Source organism: Pogonomyrmex barbatus, unplaced genomic scaffold, assembly GCF_055798465.1.
Source record: "Pogonomyrmex barbatus isolate J1 unplaced genomic scaffold, ASM5579846v1 scaffold4, whole genome shotgun sequence".
Lineage (NCBI taxonomy): Eukaryota > Metazoa > Arthropoda > Insecta > Hymenoptera > Formicidae > Pogonomyrmex > Pogonomyrmex barbatus.
Window position 1 is genome coordinate 7,899,519 of NW_028297138.1, and position 19,469 is coordinate 7,918,987.

The window sequence follows — 19,469 nt, forward strand, 5'->3', positions numbered from 1 at the left end:
TTTAATTTTCAGCTTCAATAAAATTCACCGCTTAAATTTACGAGGGAGAGACGATAAATTAGAAAAATGAAAAATAAAGTGTAAATTCTCAAATGTTAAAGTAGCAAATATTTTAGAATAGAAATACGATAGGAACATTAGGAAATATGCGAGACCAGCTAATATCTTGCAACGTTCATATTACTCATTATTTGGAAAATGTGTGGAGCTTTATACTGAAAATTACAGTTTAGTGTACATGATACACACGCATCATTCCCGCTTTGAATTCAAATTTCGTGCCTTTCAAGCCTGTGATACGCAGTAGTCTGGCTTTACTTTGCAAAATATCTGTAATAGTTGCAAGCGGATAATTATCCGACCGCGAATAATTACGAGTTGCCGGACGTGAACGCGTATAATATACTCGGATTCTCATTTTAATTTCCGAGATTGCTCAAGGAAAGCTCGTGGCTACTTAATCGGGGTTAAATCTAATCTTTGAAACGCGGATTAAGCGCGACCGTCGTTTTTGCGAGGATCGTCGCGTCGATATCGCGAATGTGTCCTCCGGCAGCCAACCAGAATCCCTCGGTCGAGTGCCAAGCGAATTTCAGGATTATCATCCGGACGTGCCTACATTCATCCGATTAAGAGTGGAGAGGGAGGGCCGAAGCTTTGACATCGATATGCCGAGACGTATTTACGGTAATTAGTTATTCGTAATTAGCGGTTTGGATGCGCCATAGTCGGTTACTCGAGATGCACTCCGGGCAAAAACTCGATTTGGATCGACCGGACCGCGGAAACGGACATAAATTGCGCCGTTTACGAAAATGACATACACTATCACTATACAGAAACTGATCGCTTTTCGCACTTTATAAAAAAGTATTATTATTAGACAATCATTATTTTCGTACATGTTATCCGTAGATCACCGCGATTATTGAAAGCAAAGATGTATTCGTACATATTTCATATTATTATATAAAAAAAATTAAATTTTTTAATTATTCATTACAATGCAATTTTCGTACTATTCAAGAAATTCACGATATTCAGAGAAAGCAGAGAAACGTCAAATTATGGGATAAATTTCATTGCGCGATCTTTCTTAAAACTTCCGCTCGGAAACATAAAATGAAGAAGCTTCTCGGAGGCACGTAAAGAAGTGCGATTGCGCTCGTAACGAACAAGAAAAAAATAAATAAAAAAAAAATGAAAGAGGGAGAAGAAACGGGCGCGCGTAAAAAAAGTAAGCTGTACCGGGCGATAACAGGAAAAAGGTTTACAGAGGTGTTCTTCGCGATTTCGTGACGCTTACGCTAACTTGATTGCGTGGTGACGGCGCGCGTCATAATCCAATTTCTGGCGTGCAATCTTTTGTTTCAAGTTTTATTTTGAGTCCGCGCGGCGGACCGCGACACGTTTCGTCCTTCCTGTCCGGCGATACTCTTTTTTACGACTTACCGTCGTGGAAGTAATATGAGATCTCCATGTACTCCTCGTCGGTGGGACTGTTGGAGGCACGTCTTAAAACCACCGTCATGTCCCGGCCGTTGGACGAATAGCGCTTCGGCTCTGCGTACCTGAAAGAGGAATGGAAAGAGTCATTTGCGCGCGCGTCTCGGCTGAATCCGTGGCGAGGGATGCTTTTCCCACGCTTCTTTCGCTCCCGCGAGAGCGGCGGTAGTTTTCCGGGGCCAAAACCGGATATAAATCGAACGGTCGACGGACGTGTCCGTAAGCAGCAACGAAGGGGACGGGCCTTTAATCTTCAGCGTTCCGCTGTCGATCGCTGGACATCAACGATGACGCATCTAGACGCATTTTATACCAAAATGTAGATTAGATATAATAAACTTTTTTATGGATAAGCTTTAATTCAGAAAGAATAGTCACTTTGGCTTATTACGAATTCACTCATTAAGAATTTAGAAATTTAAAATATTTGGATGGAACAGGCGTAATCTTTTTCCAGATTCCGATTTTATCTTGAGATATATAAAATTCATTTTATTAAAATTCATCTGCGATCGATCGTCGTTAAAATAGTCAAATAGCTCTGCATCACGACCGTGCAATCAATATGGAGGTAGGACGATGACGTTTGCCGGAATCGTACTATGAATAATGATCGATCCGATTTCCGTTTATGTACGTTGCAGACACACACACACATCCCCCCCCCACACACACACCACACAAATACCAATGGATACCGGGGGTGCGGGATTCGTGACACTTTTCACCGGGGATATTCGGGGCACGTGGGAACTCGACGCGAATTATTAATTCACGACCATTACAGCGAAGGGGGCAAGAGAACATGACGTGCATGGGTACGAAAGGGCGCTCCACGGAAGTTACAGGGACGCCAGGACAAAGCAGGATGTAAATCTTGCATGTAAGACTCTATTTTCCCTGGGCAAAGTTGTAAATGGACGTCTGGGGAGCCGCCCTCGATAGTCGGCGCGCGCGAGAATTGCCTATGAGTTAGTTTTGCAAGATAAATCGGGCACCCTTTCCGCCTCCGCCTTCGTCGCTGCCGCCGCCGCCATCGACCTGCGGTGCCGCGAGAGGAGGATCGTCCTTTGTCGCTCGAATGAACACCAGAATTACATCGTCGATTTTCTAATATAGCGGCAACTTCCCTGTCGGTGACGTTCGATGCCTCTTCCGACAAGCGAGGTCATTATCGAGATCATTCATCGGAAATAGGTCATATGTTTTTATTTAAGACAATGTCTGTCGAGAAAGAAAAAAGCGCAGCCTATTTCGATTGGCGTTTTTAAATACGATTGATAAAATTAAAAGGACTAGATACACAAACAAATGATAATTTCGAAAATAAAAAGTTAAAATAAACACGATTTTTTAAGTCCGGTAAAGAGAAAAGAAAATATTAAATAAAATTCAGGCTTGATTAAAAGTATTAAAATAAAAGAAAAGGAAACTTTAATTTTACAATATAAGTAGCCAAAAGTTAAATAAATACATTTTGAAAATTTAAGAAAATTATAAATGTCAAATAAACAGATTGAGTTACATCTAAAAGTTATATATATATATATTTTTATTAATATATGTATGTATGTACTTCAAGAATGTATACATCTTGAAGTTTCTTAATTTAAATTACATCGAAGGGTTTTTTCGCGGTGCAATGATGGATCATTAGAATGATGGTCATTAGAAGTGCACGGGTCACAAATGCCTTGCTATTTGTAGGCTGTATTACAAGCTAGCATGATTATCGCGATATCTCCCGCACCAGTTTACTTTATCAGCGTGCTGGATAAAGCGATGGCTCGATATGGTTGATCTGTGTCGGTTCATTGGCTGCTCCCGCGTAGGGAGCATGGGGATGGCTTTTAGTTGGGCATGGCATGCGTGAAGATTAAATTACTTGATGGCCATACCGGATTGATCCCCAATGTGTCCATGCACGAACGGATATTAAATAGAGCGCGCTCTGGGCAACTCACTTGAATAATAGCAATAGTTAGACCCTTACGACCCTTTGTTCCCAATGATGTCGCGTGTAATGTATAGTAATTTTCATCTTTGGATGTCGATGGTACCACCGATGAATCAACAATATCAATATTTTTCTTCATACTTTAAATCCAATTCTTTCTAAATTACATAAATCTACAAGCTAAATTAAATCACGCAGTATATGAAGAAAACAATTCTTAAGCAATTTTATTTCGAATAATATTATATTTATTAATAATATTTCCGGATAATATATTTATTAATATGACAAAATTTGAAGTTTATTTTCTTGGCTTCCCGATTACTCCCTCCCTTCCGCCCTGCTTTATTTTGCATTGTCTTAATGCTATTTTGGAAATATCGCGAGAGGCGGAAGGTGGCGGCCGGAAATTCGGGTCGAGTCGTGCAGAAACGTGCCCGGCTGCAAGCGGCGGCGAGGGTTGGAGAACGTGCGAGGCGGATGAAGCACGGGCGTTATTTCGCATGAATTTTTACGAGATTAGCCGACATAAAACACGCGGCAGTCCCATAGGCACGTACGTACGCTGCATCCGGACGACTTGCTGCTTGCTACTGCTGCTGCTGCTGCTAAGCATAAATCGTCCTGGGACCGGCTGGCACCGAGGCGGCAAATGTTAGAAATTAAAATAGATTAAAAACTGCCAGTGGCGTCAGCAAAGCGGTGAGGTGCAACGCGCCCGCGACCAATATCGCTTTTGCCGGAGGCGATTTCTGCCTTCCTTTCACGAAAGTCCTGCGAAACATCCTCGAGCGGCGATCTTGCGATTTTCGTGATTGGTAGACGCGACGTAATTTTTTTCAAATTTTATCTGCCTTCGTAATCTAGCACGAAATACCGGCAGAAGAGAGCATTCATCGGCTTTATCGATAAGGCGGTTTATATTTTACAAACTGTATTTTACGAGAAGACAAATAATAATCATAATACATTGTATATTTTTTTTATTATTCGTATGTATCTTACATACGATTATCTTTAGGAAGTTTTACTAATTTTTTGATTGTAAGATTCTTGCATTATCATTATCTAGAAAGATTAAATAAAAAAAAGAACATCCTCCTCTCCATATCGTAATTCGTTGTCCAAATCCACTGGAAAAGTTTCCGATTTTGAGAGACATATATACGAGTGGGTGGCGTTATCACAATATTTCAGACATTTTACCACGCGCATCTGTCGATCGGGGAGAGCGAGAAGCCGGGTATAAACCCGGCGAATCGATCGCGTACCATATCAGTAACAGCGATGTCGGCGGCGGCGGCGCCTCGAAATCTCTTCTGGGAAATCTCTTAGCCCAGCCGCGTATCTCTCGTTTGGCCATTCGTTGGTCGGTTCCCGTCCTTTTTGCACCGGCCACATCAAGTTCACCCCTGATGCAGTGGACGGGGGTGGACAGGGAGTTCGCGCGACAGACATTTCGTGTCCGTCCATTTCCCACGGCTTGCATAATGCATGCGGCCGCTGGCTACTTCGACGACGACGACGACGAGGACGAGGACGAGGACGAGGGCGAGAATGACGACGTCGCTCCCTCGAAAGTCTCCTTTGCACTTATCTGTCCGGTATCTCCGATTGGCCAGCCTGGTTCGCGGGTCACCGCCGACTTCTAGCCTCGAGAGGAATCACGCAATATACCTTTGTTTGTCGTCGCTCGACTCTCCATGGTCTGTTTCCACGGCCGATTGGTCAACCTCGTCTCCGGAGGCTTCGAGACGTCGAAGTGTGTCTGCTTGGCGAGCTCTCTTTCCATATGTGAGATGGATATAGATCGCGCAGATACAAATACGCGAAATGGCTTTAATCTCTTTTCTTTCCTACACTGTTAACCTTGCTCTAAATTTGAGATATCTCTTTCAATGAAAAAAAAGACATCTCGAATTTAGAGGTATCTTTTTTTTTCAATTGAAAAAATATCTTTAGAGGTATTATGTGATATAAGATTAAGAGTGCATCCAATAATGCTGAGCTTTTTTCTTCCTTATTTTCACGAGTTACGTGAACGCGCAGTTTTAGTATTTTCTCGCTACGATTTACGAGCGCATCCTGTACAGTATTTCAAGTCGCTGGATTGTATTATTTAAAAAACTTTACTTAAATGCAATAGACGGAGAAACGACAAGTGACGACATCTGACCGAATAATTATTGGTCTGAGAAAAAAGAGATTTTCCCTATAAAAATTCTAAAGTATCCTTGTTCCTCTTCACGTGCTACGTCGCTACTCAATATGTATGGCTAAAAATCTTCTTTCAAATATCTTTCTCGTCACGTTTTTCATTTGATATGACCTCTATTCTATCTCTCTTGAATTCTTATCAGGCATCTCATTCTTACATCGATATCTCGACTTTCTTGAGAGAAGCACGTATCAGGAATAAAAATTTCTTGTGTTATAATTTATATATTTATTTGTGTTATAATTTATTTATAATAATGACTATTATGAATAGATAATTTTAAATAGAGGAAAAATGCGAAAAATTAATGATCTCTCGTTTTATTAAACGTTTAATTCCGAAAATTTCAACAATACAGTTTTATTCTTTACAATATACATATATATTATTTCATTAAGTTTAATTGCACATAGTATTAAGCTTTTGTTATAAATCATAATACATTTAATTTGATCATATAACGCTTATTCACGGCAGTTCATTATTGCAAAATAAACTTTTTATTCACCTTTGTTCCGTTTTCATGCTCGAAATTTTTCCCCTTTGTTCGCGTTTATGCCTAATTCGTCAGGCGCAATAGCATTTTGTGATCAAACGCTGCAAGTCATAAATTCTAGAACGCGGGGTATTAAACGGATTAGCCGGTATTCTATCAACGCCCAGCACACGCTTGCATTTATTATCATTCGCGCCAGTAAATCGATCAGCATTAAATGTTTACGACGTCGAAAGGACCACGTCCATAAAACGCGCGTCATCAACGTGAAAACTGGACCTGCCATGCACAAGGATTTGTTTCATGAATGATACGCGATCGAATAATATAAAGAGATTATTTTCCTTTGAATGAAAACAATGCGTCACTAAGCCGCACGTGGGAACAAAGCTATCTGTATTATTTCATTTCGTAATTAAACATTACACATACAGAATTAAATATCCGTCACGGCGATAAAGAAAACACATTCGCAAAGCAAACCGTATGTAAAGCACGGGGATATAAAATTGTATTGTGCCTATATTTCAGAAACCAGTAACATATATAGTATATATTTTACGACAGAAACGTTAGGCAATTTATATAGAAAAGGCGAAATAAAAATATAAACCAAAAATTGAACAGAAGTTGAATGAATATTGCAAAAACTATGAATTTTTTCTTCGCAAAATATTAACGCTCGTATAAAAAACAATATATGTTTGTTTCACGCGCTCTTCTAAAGTTATTTAATTGAACGAGAGGATTTACTATGTAATCGAAAGATTCTCCTATCGTAAAAATCATACTGTTATAGGAATGTTACGAGCGAAAGTATATGTGCAACCAGCTATTCCAGTTTACGCTATAAATTTTTGTTACGTTTTCTTCATGAATGTATGTGCCTCGCGACATAAATGAAATATTATATATTGAAATATTATACACAACTCTCTTCCTCTGAAAATATCTCAGAGAAAAGAGTAGGCGGCCTTCAAATTTCTAAATTATTATCGAGAAAATCAGATTTGTCAAATACTTTTTGATAAAATGCAAACGTAGTTATACGCCAAAAAATTCCAAAGTTTCATACTTTCTCGGAAGTTGAAAAAAGTTACCAATCCTGAATTAAATAATACGATTTGGAAAGTGAATAATTTTTAGGATAGAAATAATTTTTAAGGATAGAAATAATTTTAGAAAATTGAGCATTACAAAATCGCCTAACTTTTACGCGAATTAACAAACATACGCTCAATACGCAAGATCGAAAAGCTACGAATAAACCCATCAAATTTTCGTTGGAGAGCATATTGATGGATTGAGAGGTAGGTATATCTTTTGCCAATGAGAATTATAATATGTATGTCTGTATCGGCTTCTATAATATCACGGCAACGATTGAATGATTTCAGATAACTACCATCCTGTGCGTCCTCTCTCTCTCTCTCTCTCTCTCTCTCTCTCTCCGTGACATCTTTTCATTCGAGTATGTATCCGGTATGAACGCAGTCGTGGAATGCACAAGGCGAGAGAATCGGGCACAGCCATCTTTCATACTTTGACTTCCGGCGAGATGAGTATGAGGTATCGCTTTGCATGCCGCCGTCTAGTTCTCAGATGGAGACGGATGATGGATCTGCCGGGGCTGTTTTATGATTACGTGCCCGACGGTCTTTCGCTGTTTCCTCGGCGTTACGACGGCGCTGGCTCCTATTTCGCGCGTCAGCTCAGCCGTTGTCTCGTGATACGTGCCCGAGGTATAATGAATAATCCTCAAGGTATACGCGTACGCGTTATGTAATGCCGAGGAAAGGACCGCCGCGCGCTAATATAGGATAACAAAAGCGTAAGAACTAAGAAAGATTCACGATAGAGAAGCAGCTTCGAGATTGCTACATTGTTAACCGATCGATACGTCTCGAGCTATTTGGGAACTAATCTCCATTCTGATGCCGGCGTTCTAAGGAGGTTTAACTCGGTCTCGATTTAAGCCGGCATCGCGGGCATTGCGCGCTGCCGAGAAGGATCTCAAAATTTACCAACTCACAATTACGATGCATCGTCGATAATCGGTGGTATCTCTCTAATGATCGCTCTAATCAGGGAGAATCCACTTACTTATCTTGACCCGCGAGTTCTCGCGGGAGCCACTGCGCAGGACTGCAAATCCTCTCCAAGGAATTAGCGGTGTCCAGCATCCCGCTCTCCGGCGAGCCGTCGAATATCTCGATCGCCGACTGACAGGACTGCGCGCTGTAAAATCGATAACGGGAACCTGTATCTATCAATGGGTTTTATGACGGGCTTCACACACGTTGTCAAAAATATCAACTGCAAATTCTCGCGTAGAGAATATGAAGGATAAGGCGATCTATAACGCGCTTTTTACAGAAACGAAAAAAAAAAAATTACTTCAGCTTTTAAAAAGGATGTGCATACACGTTGAACATGCTGCTACGCCGATTTGCTCGCTTGTCAATTCTCTTTTTTTTTCAATCCGTAAAAAGATCGAAACCTTTCGGGGACGTTATACGTCCGATATTTGTCCCGGGACAAATCCGTAAATGTATCATCGGGAAAACCAAAATATTCGAGTGCCCATTCCGTTTCCCATTCGCTTTAATCGCCTCACAGACGCGCCGCGTCTGCGGAAAGGAAGCTGCAAATCCGACACGGATGCCGCTATTACGCGCGCATGAAAACAGGAAGAGAAATACACGGGGTTTTGGGTTGGCGGGTGAGAGACGCGCGATATTCCCCGTGCTCGGAGATACTTTCTCGGTTCACCTGGCGCTCGGATTTACAATATTCCGTTCAAAATTCATGCTATCTTCAATAAAGCCCTCCGTTCCGCGTCTCGTAAGCGAACACGCACACCCTCTACCAGTTTATATTAGCGGTTATATCCGCGGTCTTGGAGAACGACAGGTTTCGTATGCGATACGGAGAGGGTTGTCGGAGATACGAGTTGTCGTCGTCGTCGTTGTCGTCGTCGGTTCCGGGGGTGATTCTATCTCTCCCCCGCGGTGTGTTCCGTCTCTCCCCGGACGCGTACATAACACATCTCCGAAGGCGCGGATACGCGTTCCTCGTGTCGCCGGTGTTGCACGCGTATGATAATTGAAAATCCCCGGGATGCGGACGCGACCTCCTGTGTACCTCCGCGTGATTTAATGCTACTTTCCGCAAGGCTACGCGCCGCGACGAGCCTCGGGGTGGTTTCCTCCTCCGCCCTCTCCCGGGTGTCGTTTCGATAAGTTACGCAAGTCGCTGCTAACTGTGAAATAAGAGTCCCGCGCCCAGACATAACGGCGTGCGATTGCGAAATATCAGTTCTTTGTAACAGTTCCGTATATCTTTAGACGTTTCTCGTTTTAGACGAGGTTCTGCGAACACTTCGCGAACACTCAGACTTCGAAATATTAATCAACGTCAACGCGTTTCCGCGATTTACGAGTTTGCCTATTGATATTACTTCAAGAGACGAGAGCGCACGCGTTGTAAATTACGACGCCTACCTGACTCGCTAATCAATGCTACAAACCGTCGTCGATTGTTTTTACAATCATCACGAATTCAATGTTACGTGCGTAACGTGCCGCGGGATTTGCAGGTATTGGCAAACACCTAACACGATCGAAAGTGGTGTACAAACGCGACATGCAATTCAAGCACCACGACAGATCGCGTCGGGGCGTCGTGTTATGTGACTGCAGTTTTCCCTGGCCTTTGGGTCCGTGCGATCTAGGGTGGAGAAAACACGTCGATAGAACGCGAAGAAAATGCGAGGAGACAGAAGAGGGTACGGTTTTCTCGTTTTTTTAAAACTGCGGTTGTACATGTGTCTCGATGTGTGACTTGCTAGACCGTGACAGTCGGGCGAAACCGAGTTACCTGAGGTTGTAACTGGCTAGGGAAACGTGTCCGGTGTCGTAAGTACGGCCACGCAGCACGAGCCTGCACGTTGTGGACTTGGGCTTCCCCCTGGTGTCGTGGTGACCCGCCCGGACCTTCTCACCGTTCACCTCGAGGTCGCAGCTGCTGGTCACGGCGCCCTGATCCTTGCGGTGGTCATGGAGGTCACGATTGTTATAACTGCCGGACTTCATCATTTCGACTGGAAGATCAGAGAGCTAGGTGAATTTCAATGATAATTTACTATCCTATGGTAAAAAGTTAAAACAGGAACGAAAAATACGAATTAAATATCCAATTAATATAAGTTAACCTTTCGTGATCATTGTAACATTAAAATTTAATTTTAATGTTAAAATTAAATATTTTACTAGAACATTATTGTTTTATTTTTTTTAAAGATTCGAATTATATACTGTAATTTTTTAAAATTAATTAATACTGTTGATTCGATAACACTTTAAAAACGGTAACGGCGTAAGTGTAAATTTTATAAAGTGACCATGAAGAGTTAAATATCTAATTAATATAAATTAAATAAAAATATAAATTAAATGAAATACAGCAAGAATGATTTACTTTTAATTTTACTTTTAAATCTCAACATTATTTTTTAATCGAGAAGAGATACATTAGAATTGTGTAAGCGTAATATCAAACTAATTGGAATGGTGATCAATACCAAGGATGTGCGGACGGACATTTTTTTTCTCATTACTTACCACTTTTATTCATGCTGTCGATAGCGATCGTCGTTGGAACTTCCGTCGTCATTTCTATAAAAGTCAGCGTTGCAACAAAGCCGTTATAATCGAAGGGCGGTACTTCCGGACCAGTTCTGTAAAATAATTCCAACTTTCTTCTAAGGGCACAAAGATAAGACATCTAAATCAACTGAAAACTTGAAATTTTATCTCGTCTTTTCTCTCGATAAAAAGATATATTCCTCACCTGAACTCGACGAGGAGCTCTTGGCCGTCGTATATCAGCGACGTTTTCTGTTTGTCACAGAGCATTTTTAACAACGGGCTTGACGTCGTCGGGCCTGAATAGACGGCAATGTAGTCGCTGGTGCAGTGACTGCAATGAAAACACAAGTATTTTCTTATAACGTGACTATGTGTTTGAGGCAATTCGAGAACTTCGGTGCTCGCTTCGTCTTTCGCACCAGGATAAACGCCGGTATAAGCGAGAGGTGGATGGGGAAAATGGAGCGGATAGGGTATGGGGTAGCAGACTATCGAAAACGGTCGAGAATCGTGTACCGATTTATCAGGGAGTTCACGAGGATGAACTCGATTCGAGGGGGGAGGCCATGGAAGTTTCGCCATTAAGAAAATATCCAATATTACCGGCAAGACAGAAGCGGCTGCGCCGAATTACCGCGATGGGATGGCGTGATTTATTTTACGAGGGAACTTCATCGCCCTACGCTTCGCAGGGACGATCCCTCACAGCTGGGATCACGAAAATGCGATTTTAATAATGTGGCCAATTAGGGGTCATCGCGTGGCTTTGCGGAGGAGATCGGTCGTGCCTCCGGATCACCCTGTAGACGAGAGATGATTAAAAGTAGACCCTTCGCAATTATCGCCGGCAGTATTACGCACTCTGTTATTGACAAATAATCAGATTAAAAGTAATTGCTGTCAGTCGTCGAAGCTTTGACTCAAGCATTACTTAATATCCGTGGTCGAAAAGTATTCTCAGAATTCTATAAACGAAAATTGCAAATCGTTGCGAATATTATTTTGTATCACAGCGTGAAAAGTTGAAACGATCGATAAGTTTTAATAAAATTAAATTTTTATTTTTATTGTAATTTTTATACTTAAGCTGCATTATTAGTCCGAAGATTGTAACGCCGGAGAATGAGTCCTTCTTAAAATTTAAATACGAATGCAAATGAATTTTATGCTGAATATTAATCAGAATATAGCTCTTGGTTCATCATCATTATTATTACAATCGAGTCGGTGCTGCGAGCGCGACGATGTAAAATATTCGATAGTAGTATTCGCCAAGATTCTGAAGGAGCCGTTCTAAACACGTAACAGGTGCTTCACGAACTTTTCTCATAATTCTAATTAATTACCTCGAAGTACGAGCGTGAAGAAATTAATGGGAAAACTTCGTTGCTCACAGTTCGATTTTGCCAGCTGAATTTTGCAGTTAAAATGAAATTCCATGTTTCAAAGTCTCGCTATCTCATCTCAGACACACTATCCTGGACTACCGTCATTGACCGTTCTTTTCCACCAAGATGCACGATACTTAACGTTAATCGCGTGCAGCATGGATTATCGTTGACCGTTCTTTTCCACCAAGATGCACGATACTTAACGTTAATCGCGTGCAGCATGGATCGTGATGGATCAATTACGATATATATTGCACGCGATTAGCTCATCAATCTCGATCTGACAATCTTTACATCGTGTATAATTTCTTCGTATTATATATCCCTATCCATCATCTTACCAGATATTGCTTGCTTTCTTGTTCAGATTTATTTCATCAAATTTATTTTTTATCGATATTTTTACAGTAAAATTTTTCTTTAGGATCGAAATATAGCTCTTATCTTAGCGTATTAAAACCCTCTCTCTCTCTCTCTCTCTCTCTCTCTCTTTCTCTCTCTCTCTCTTATACGCCCTCTCACACGCAAACTCTCGATAAATTAGATCCTACCCCTTGAGCCCCCGCCAACAATGAACAAGCTAATTATTTTCATTAGCAGAGAGTCGAGGAAAAGAGGGCATCGCTCGGGGTCGGATCGTTGCCGCGGAAATAGTTCTGTACGTCATTTTCTGCCCGAGTGGCTTGAACACCAGAAAATCGGATTCCTCCGGCTCCATTTCGCGCGAGGCTCGCCGCGTCGCCCAGCCGTCGGATGGGGCGTAAAAGAAGCGGAAAGGCTTCCGTCCATCCAGACGGCAGTATCCGCATTGTGCCGGTAATGCTCGTTACGAAATGCCCCGAGATAACGCGCCCTTCGACACAAAATCCCGTCGGAGTAAATTAAAAATCTTCTACTCGAGTCTCCGCCATCGAGCCTCTCGGTGCCCGCCGCGAATCTCGTCCGAGCATCTCACTCGCAACATTCAACACGGGAACAAAGAGAATGCGGGTTTTTATGCAAATTCTGAATGTCGGCGAGTATATCTCGTGTCGCGCGAATACTTTCATTTGCGAAATCAGTCCTCCTCGCGCTAAATAGTCGATACGTGACGATTCGGGCGAACACGCGAAATCCGAGGGAAAACGAGAAATGAAAAAAAAAAAAAAAAAAAAACAGTACGACGCGTCGGAAAATGCGTTGTCCCAAAACTTCGTCATTCTGAAACATCGTTTCTGCACGATATTCGAGCGAATACGTGTAGTTCCGACCAATCGCGGTATTGAAATCGAATGAATACGTTCTAGCTCCAAAAATGTGTGATCCCGAATTTTCATACTTTTTTTTCATCTTGTAAATAAAAAAGAGAAGTGTAATTTTCCTTCATATTCACTCATATGTTTTCCAGGCTTTCCCCGATTTTTTATTTCGCTATTGTAAAATTTTCGGGATTTCGCGTGACCTTCGATATTCCATGGAAAAATGACATTTTTTTGTGTTATTTCACACTTCCAATTTCGGAATTACGATTTTTGCAGTATTTTAAACGTGCGTTTATTAGAATTCACGTGAAATGTCCTGTTCGAGGAATTAAAACCGCAGGAATGCCCTTTCTGAGCGACGCGACTTATAAAGTTTCCGTGGAACATTTTATCCTCATTAATGGCGCCTTTGGAAACATAATAGCGGTTCGCTGAAAATCGCTCTCGCTGCTCGCCTTGGCCCTCCTCAACACGCTGATTATAAAGTGATTAAGAAATAAAATTCGAGTGCAGCGAGTAGCGCGAGACATTCGTATGGTCGCTGGCAAAAAGGGCCCCACGGGTGATTAGGACGATTTTATTAATTAAAGAGTAGCCACGGTCTCACGCGTTTATAAGGCGCTATCGTACCAATAACGCCATCCTTCACCGTGTGAGGCAATTAAAACTATCGTTATAAAGGATCGTAACACGTGTAATCTTATATCCAGTCCGCTTCTCGCTAATGAACAAAACATAATGTGCTTTTGATTATGATGATTAACGCCGGAGATGCATGTTACACGAGGAAAATCTAACCGGAGAAAAATTGATATGATTCCTCGTTATCTCACAAATTGAATACATAAATATTCATTAATTATATCACACAAGACAAATCAAAGCTGCATCGTATATTTCTTTATGTCTCAAATTTTTTCGAAAAATTTAACAGCAATTTTCTTTATTACGCGTAAAGGAAGAATGATATCATTATGCGAACATATCCAAGATGCAAGGACAACTCCATTGTCGAACGATCGAAAAACGAGGGGACACCGTTCATTGCGGTTCATTATACAACCCAGTTTGCCCTTTCGGCGAGCGATGACGTCGGAGAGAAAAACCTTGGCAATCGCGAGACTCGTTTCTTGCGGCCCGACCCTCCTCGGTTTTATTCATTTTACGACCTTGCTCTCCACAATCCATCGCCTCGGGTGCTTTCTTCGCGGAATCTAAGATGCGCAGACAGATTCACAGACGACCGGGGTATATGTTAATCCGGTTGAGATTACGTCGTCGTAAAGGCGTCGGGCCGTAATTCCCGTCTTTCCACCGAGAAGAAGTGCGACAGATCTGAAAGCGGCCTTTATACGGTGGTTCCCGCCTCGGCGTTCTCGACGATTCTTCAACAGCTTCTTCAACCGCCGTATTGAGTCGCAACGGAAGAAAAAAGGTGAACCTGGTTACGTTTCCGTCGCAAACCCGGATGCTGCCCGTGATATTTCCGTGATTTGCAGCTCCTCCGCTCGCGCGAGCGATAATTAAGGCGCCCAAGTAATGGACATTAATAAATTACCATGACGTTACAAAGGACAGGTGTGCGCGAAGTTAAATGTCAGAGCGGCCGTTGTTGCGCCGTTAATCATCGTCGAGAGAAGAAGAAAATGCAGTGCAAAGATTAACACGCCGGTTTAATTAAGATTCACGCGGTGAACGATTTATCGCTACAAATGTATTAGGAGAGAACTCGTACAGCATAATGCTTCTAGATTTTCCCGAAAACACTGTGAAAATGTTGATATTTATTCGATATGTATTTGTTATTATATTTTTATAATTATAATCATAATATTATATTGTAGATTTACCGTACTGTTTTATATTTTTCTACACAGCGCCGCGAAAGCAACACGTGTGGTTTACGTGTGAGTACGTTATTTGCATCGATTTTTTTTTTTATAAAAAATAGAAACGCGGCGGTGTTTTAAAGAATGCACCGTCGGGACGATCGCACGGTGGTTGTAATAAATGCAATTACGGTAATAATCCCGCGGTAGGCAATAATGCCGTACGCAGTCGCGCTAGATGTGGCAGTATGCGGGCGACTCCCACGTTTATATTACGCAATCAGAATAGTGCCAGCAGATATCGTATGTAACTGTGTGTAACTAATGCAGTATTATATGCGCTATGCGATATTAATGCACCGCCAGATCCAATTTACTGCTATTAATGCGGTATAGATACGTCGTCATTTCGGAGCAGCCATCTTGGACGCGATGAAATCTGAAATCAAGTATTTGTCATACTTCACCCGGCGCCGCCAGGTAATTACCATAAAACGTGGCCGTGAATCCATTAACTATGTTGATTGGAGACGATTGTGCATCGTCATCCTCTATGCGACGTGCGCTACACATATCGTGTCGCCCGGCCGAAGTCATATCTCCCTGAAAATGTCAGGCAACCGTATTAATGCGTTCTACTCTATTTCATTACCCGCCAGGAAAATATGGCTCGATAATTGAATTCATTCTGTAGCCGTTTAAATGTTTGTCACACTCAAGAAAATATTGACAATTAGGGGCGCGATCGTATAAATTGACAAGCAATTACGTCGGCGATAAAATAGGGAAGAGTGATGCTATCGAATTGCCATAAATGTTGCTTTTATTTCTCTCCGTTTCGAGTCGGTAAATCAATGGCAAACTTGTTGCTTGATTCATAAAGTATACAAAAATAGATTAAGGTATCAGAGATAGAGAGAAGAGAGAGAGAGAGAGAGAGAGAGAGAGAGAGAGAGAGAGAGAGAGAGAGAGAGAGAGAGAGAGAGAGAGAGAGAGAGAGAGAGATGACAATTATCGGAACATAAAGATATTTAATCCTCACGTATCGCCAAGATTTTGGGAGTGCAATTGACAGAAAAATAATATTTCGATAGATGAACCGATAATCCGAGTACTCGATATTCCTGTGACAAGCTGGTTTATCGCTTTAACGATCTTTCACCTTGTCCCGTTTGTTATAATTTTAATAAAATGTAGTTTGAAAGAATTGATTGTACGGTAATAATGTCCTCTTCTCGTAATGGCGTAAGAGAAAAGAAATGAATAGCAATTGTTCCAGAAAAAGGTGTCCGCTTGTTATCTAAATTAGCATTATTTCTCCTTTTTATCGTTACCATAAAATCGCCCTAAGTTCCTTTCGCTTTATTATCAAAGTCAATGTTGCGAAAAACTAGAGAGAACAGACTGGTCCACTTCGCTTATTTCGATTCAATTTCAGCAGAGACTTATTTACTACATGATAAATAAATTTGATCGTAGTACATTTCCGCGCGATCAAATATATGCAGATAGTCGAGATGAAGTTAGTATTGAATTTTTTTATAAGAGATGTGATGTCTATATAAAAAGAGGAAACAGGGATGGATTAATCTCGTACGGATATTAAAATTGTCGAATTTGCGCGCTTAAATCTCGATGGACGTAATATTCAATTTTCCGCGTTTCAGATAATAACTGTTGTATGGATGGAGCACATTACTTTTGTCGAACTGGGAAGCAACGTCCATTGTTCTAAGGGTCTCTAAGCCTCGGGGCGTGGTTATGACTAGCTTGGCATTTAATCCTGTCGTCATTGTCGCCGGCTCCGTCACGGTGGTGAAATAGAGCTGGCGCCTCGTTGTAAATTCACCCCTGATTGCGAGCGGCGGTCTTCGTCCGCGCCGTCGTTCATCCTCGTGCAAATGCATTGTTACATGAGACCGCTTTTGCGAAATCATAGAACGATAGCTTGGCGGTTGGGAGCAATGGTGGCGCCAGAAATACGCTCTTTGCATGTAAACGTGCTTTGTCTTCGTTCCTTGAAAATTTCAGAAATTTTACAAATATGCGACTTCTATTGTACTCTTTAATGAATTTTTAAAGTAAAAAATGAGATATCCAAATTAATTTTGTATTATTAAGAAGTGTTTTTTCAATTTCATTTTTAAAGAGGAATAAATATAAAATAAATGAAAGAGTACAAAATGTGTAAGACGTGATCCCGTTAAATATTTAGTGATCAAAATTTTAAATGAGTTCACAGTTGTCTGCTAATAGTTATTAAGCGTGATTTATATAAAATAATGTTTAAGAGTATTAAGTGATAACCGGATATTAACTTTTTACTTCAAGAACATTAAGTCCGGTACTTTGGAGTCTTATTATAGAATGAGGAACTCCTAAATAAGATGAGATAAATTAAACCATCCACCTCTTCTGTGTTTTTTCCTTCCCTTCTCTGTCTCGGCAGTCACTCATTAAATATTAGGAAGAAAAATATTTATGGAAACGTCTTAAGGCTATGCTAAAGGTTTACATCGCCGGGGTGCTGGGGGGAGGGGTAGTAGTGGTGGTGGTGGTGGTGGTGGTGGTGGTGGTGGTGGTGGTGGTGGTGAGTGTATCCTTGTAGTTTAAAATCTCATCCATGTTCCGGGAAACTTAAAGGCTTTCGCAATCCAATTAATTAAGTTCCTCGCCATTCCAATTAGAACATTCCTGGCTTTCTACGCATTGCTGTCAAAGTCCTTTTTTTCCCAAGCCGCGCTAAATAATTAAAAGATTTCTGTTCGTCCGAGTAGAGTTTATCACGTTGAATTAAATAATTTTAGCTCGAACGCCTTCTCATTCTAGCGTATATCGTAAAGGCATAAAATTTTAAAGGAATAATTTTACATTGTTCTAATCGACATAAATTGTAGATGTGATGGTTAAGCGTGAAAAAATTAATCTCGATATTTTAAAGAGTATAAACAGTTATTACATAAGCTATTCTATTCATAAGCACACTTTTGTATTCAGAAAACGAATTGAACAAAGTGTTATAATATTCAGTTTACTACAGTAATTATTAATATTATAATAGTAATAATCGTGAAGCAATATAAAATTTTATGAAGCAAGTATAGAAAATTTTTGGATTTCTTTTGAAAATAAATAAATATAATGGCTTGCAATTATCAAATAATCTTTATACTTTCTCTCTCTTTCTTTCTTCGGATATTCTATATTTTATAAACTAATATATTCTCGTGTTATTCAAGGATATTGAGGTGCCTTGAGAACATTAGATCAAGGGATTCTGCTTCACGCGTATCACAATGTTATCAAAATTCAAAGCTGTCTTGATAATAATAATGTTAGAGAATAATAGGAGTAGTGAAGAAATGCATTATATATACAAGAAGTTAACCAATCGAGTCTCTTAATAAGTGTAATTGCCTCAAGAAAAGAAAAAAAGATAGAGGTTAAAGCAAACGAGTTTCCATTTATCGAACATTAACGTTTATCGTGCAAAAGAGTCTAATCGGTTATTATGAACGGTAAACAGAGCGAATAGACTCTCTAATCAAATGCGCAATTTGGTAAATGTACGAGGTATGTAGTTGTTTCTGGAAACAATTCAGTGTTTCTAGAGGATTCACCGCGGATAGCCATTGCCACTGCGGCAGGATCTGCCTCGAAATGTTGTTACCGAGGTCTTGGTGGTAACAGGCGAGGCACGAAACCGGGGTATGGTTGATGTTGGGTCGAGGAACAGGTACAGGGATAGAGGTATGCTTTATCTCGGTGCTTTACACTCTATTACGTTTATTAAAAGCATCCGCGGAAGGCATCTTCGTGCTCCAAGATGTCGAATAGAAGTAAAAATGAAGGGAAACTTTTTTTCAATTTCTTACAAGAACGTCTTTCATCCATCAGGAAAATAATAATAATATCGTGATAGGATATTGTGTTTCATTTTGTTCAACATCATGCTAAAATTAAATATTTAAATCCCACATTTCCTCTCTCAACATTTTTTTCACATAACAAAAATGCATTATTTATATTTTTTAATTCAGTTATATGTTGACTATAGATAGATTAAAGAGATAGAATTGTTAGAGAAGACAAAAATATATAAGAGTGACTTCTTATTATCCAAAATATTGTATTTCAAAAAAAAAAAAAAAGATTAACGTGATCGCGATAGAATAAATTATA

At 40.6% G+C, this 19,469-nt stretch overlaps 1 protein-coding gene across 7 annotated transcripts in view; it reads right to left on the reverse strand.

Annotated features, from left to right (window-relative positions):
• The window catches only part of LOC105425747 (uncharacterized), a 213,964-nt gene that overhangs the window by 11,491 nt on the left and 183,004 nt on the right, over positions 1 to 19,469 (reverse strand). For all 7 annotated transcript variants that reach the window (XM_089081198.1, XM_089081200.1, XM_089081199.1 and 4 more), the window contains 5 exons: positions 11,029 to 11,157; positions 10,800 to 10,915; positions 10,057 to 10,279; positions 8,281 to 8,415; positions 1,453 to 1,571 (listed from right to left, as the gene is read on the reverse strand). In XM_089081198.1, coding sequence (XP_088937324.1) covers positions 1,453 to 1,571; positions 8,281 to 8,415; positions 10,057 to 10,279; positions 10,800 to 10,915; positions 11,029 to 11,157 — 722 coding nt within the window. The remainder of the gene's footprint in view (positions 1 to 1,452; positions 1,572 to 8,280; positions 8,416 to 10,056; positions 10,280 to 10,799; positions 10,916 to 11,028; positions 11,158 to 19,469) is intronic.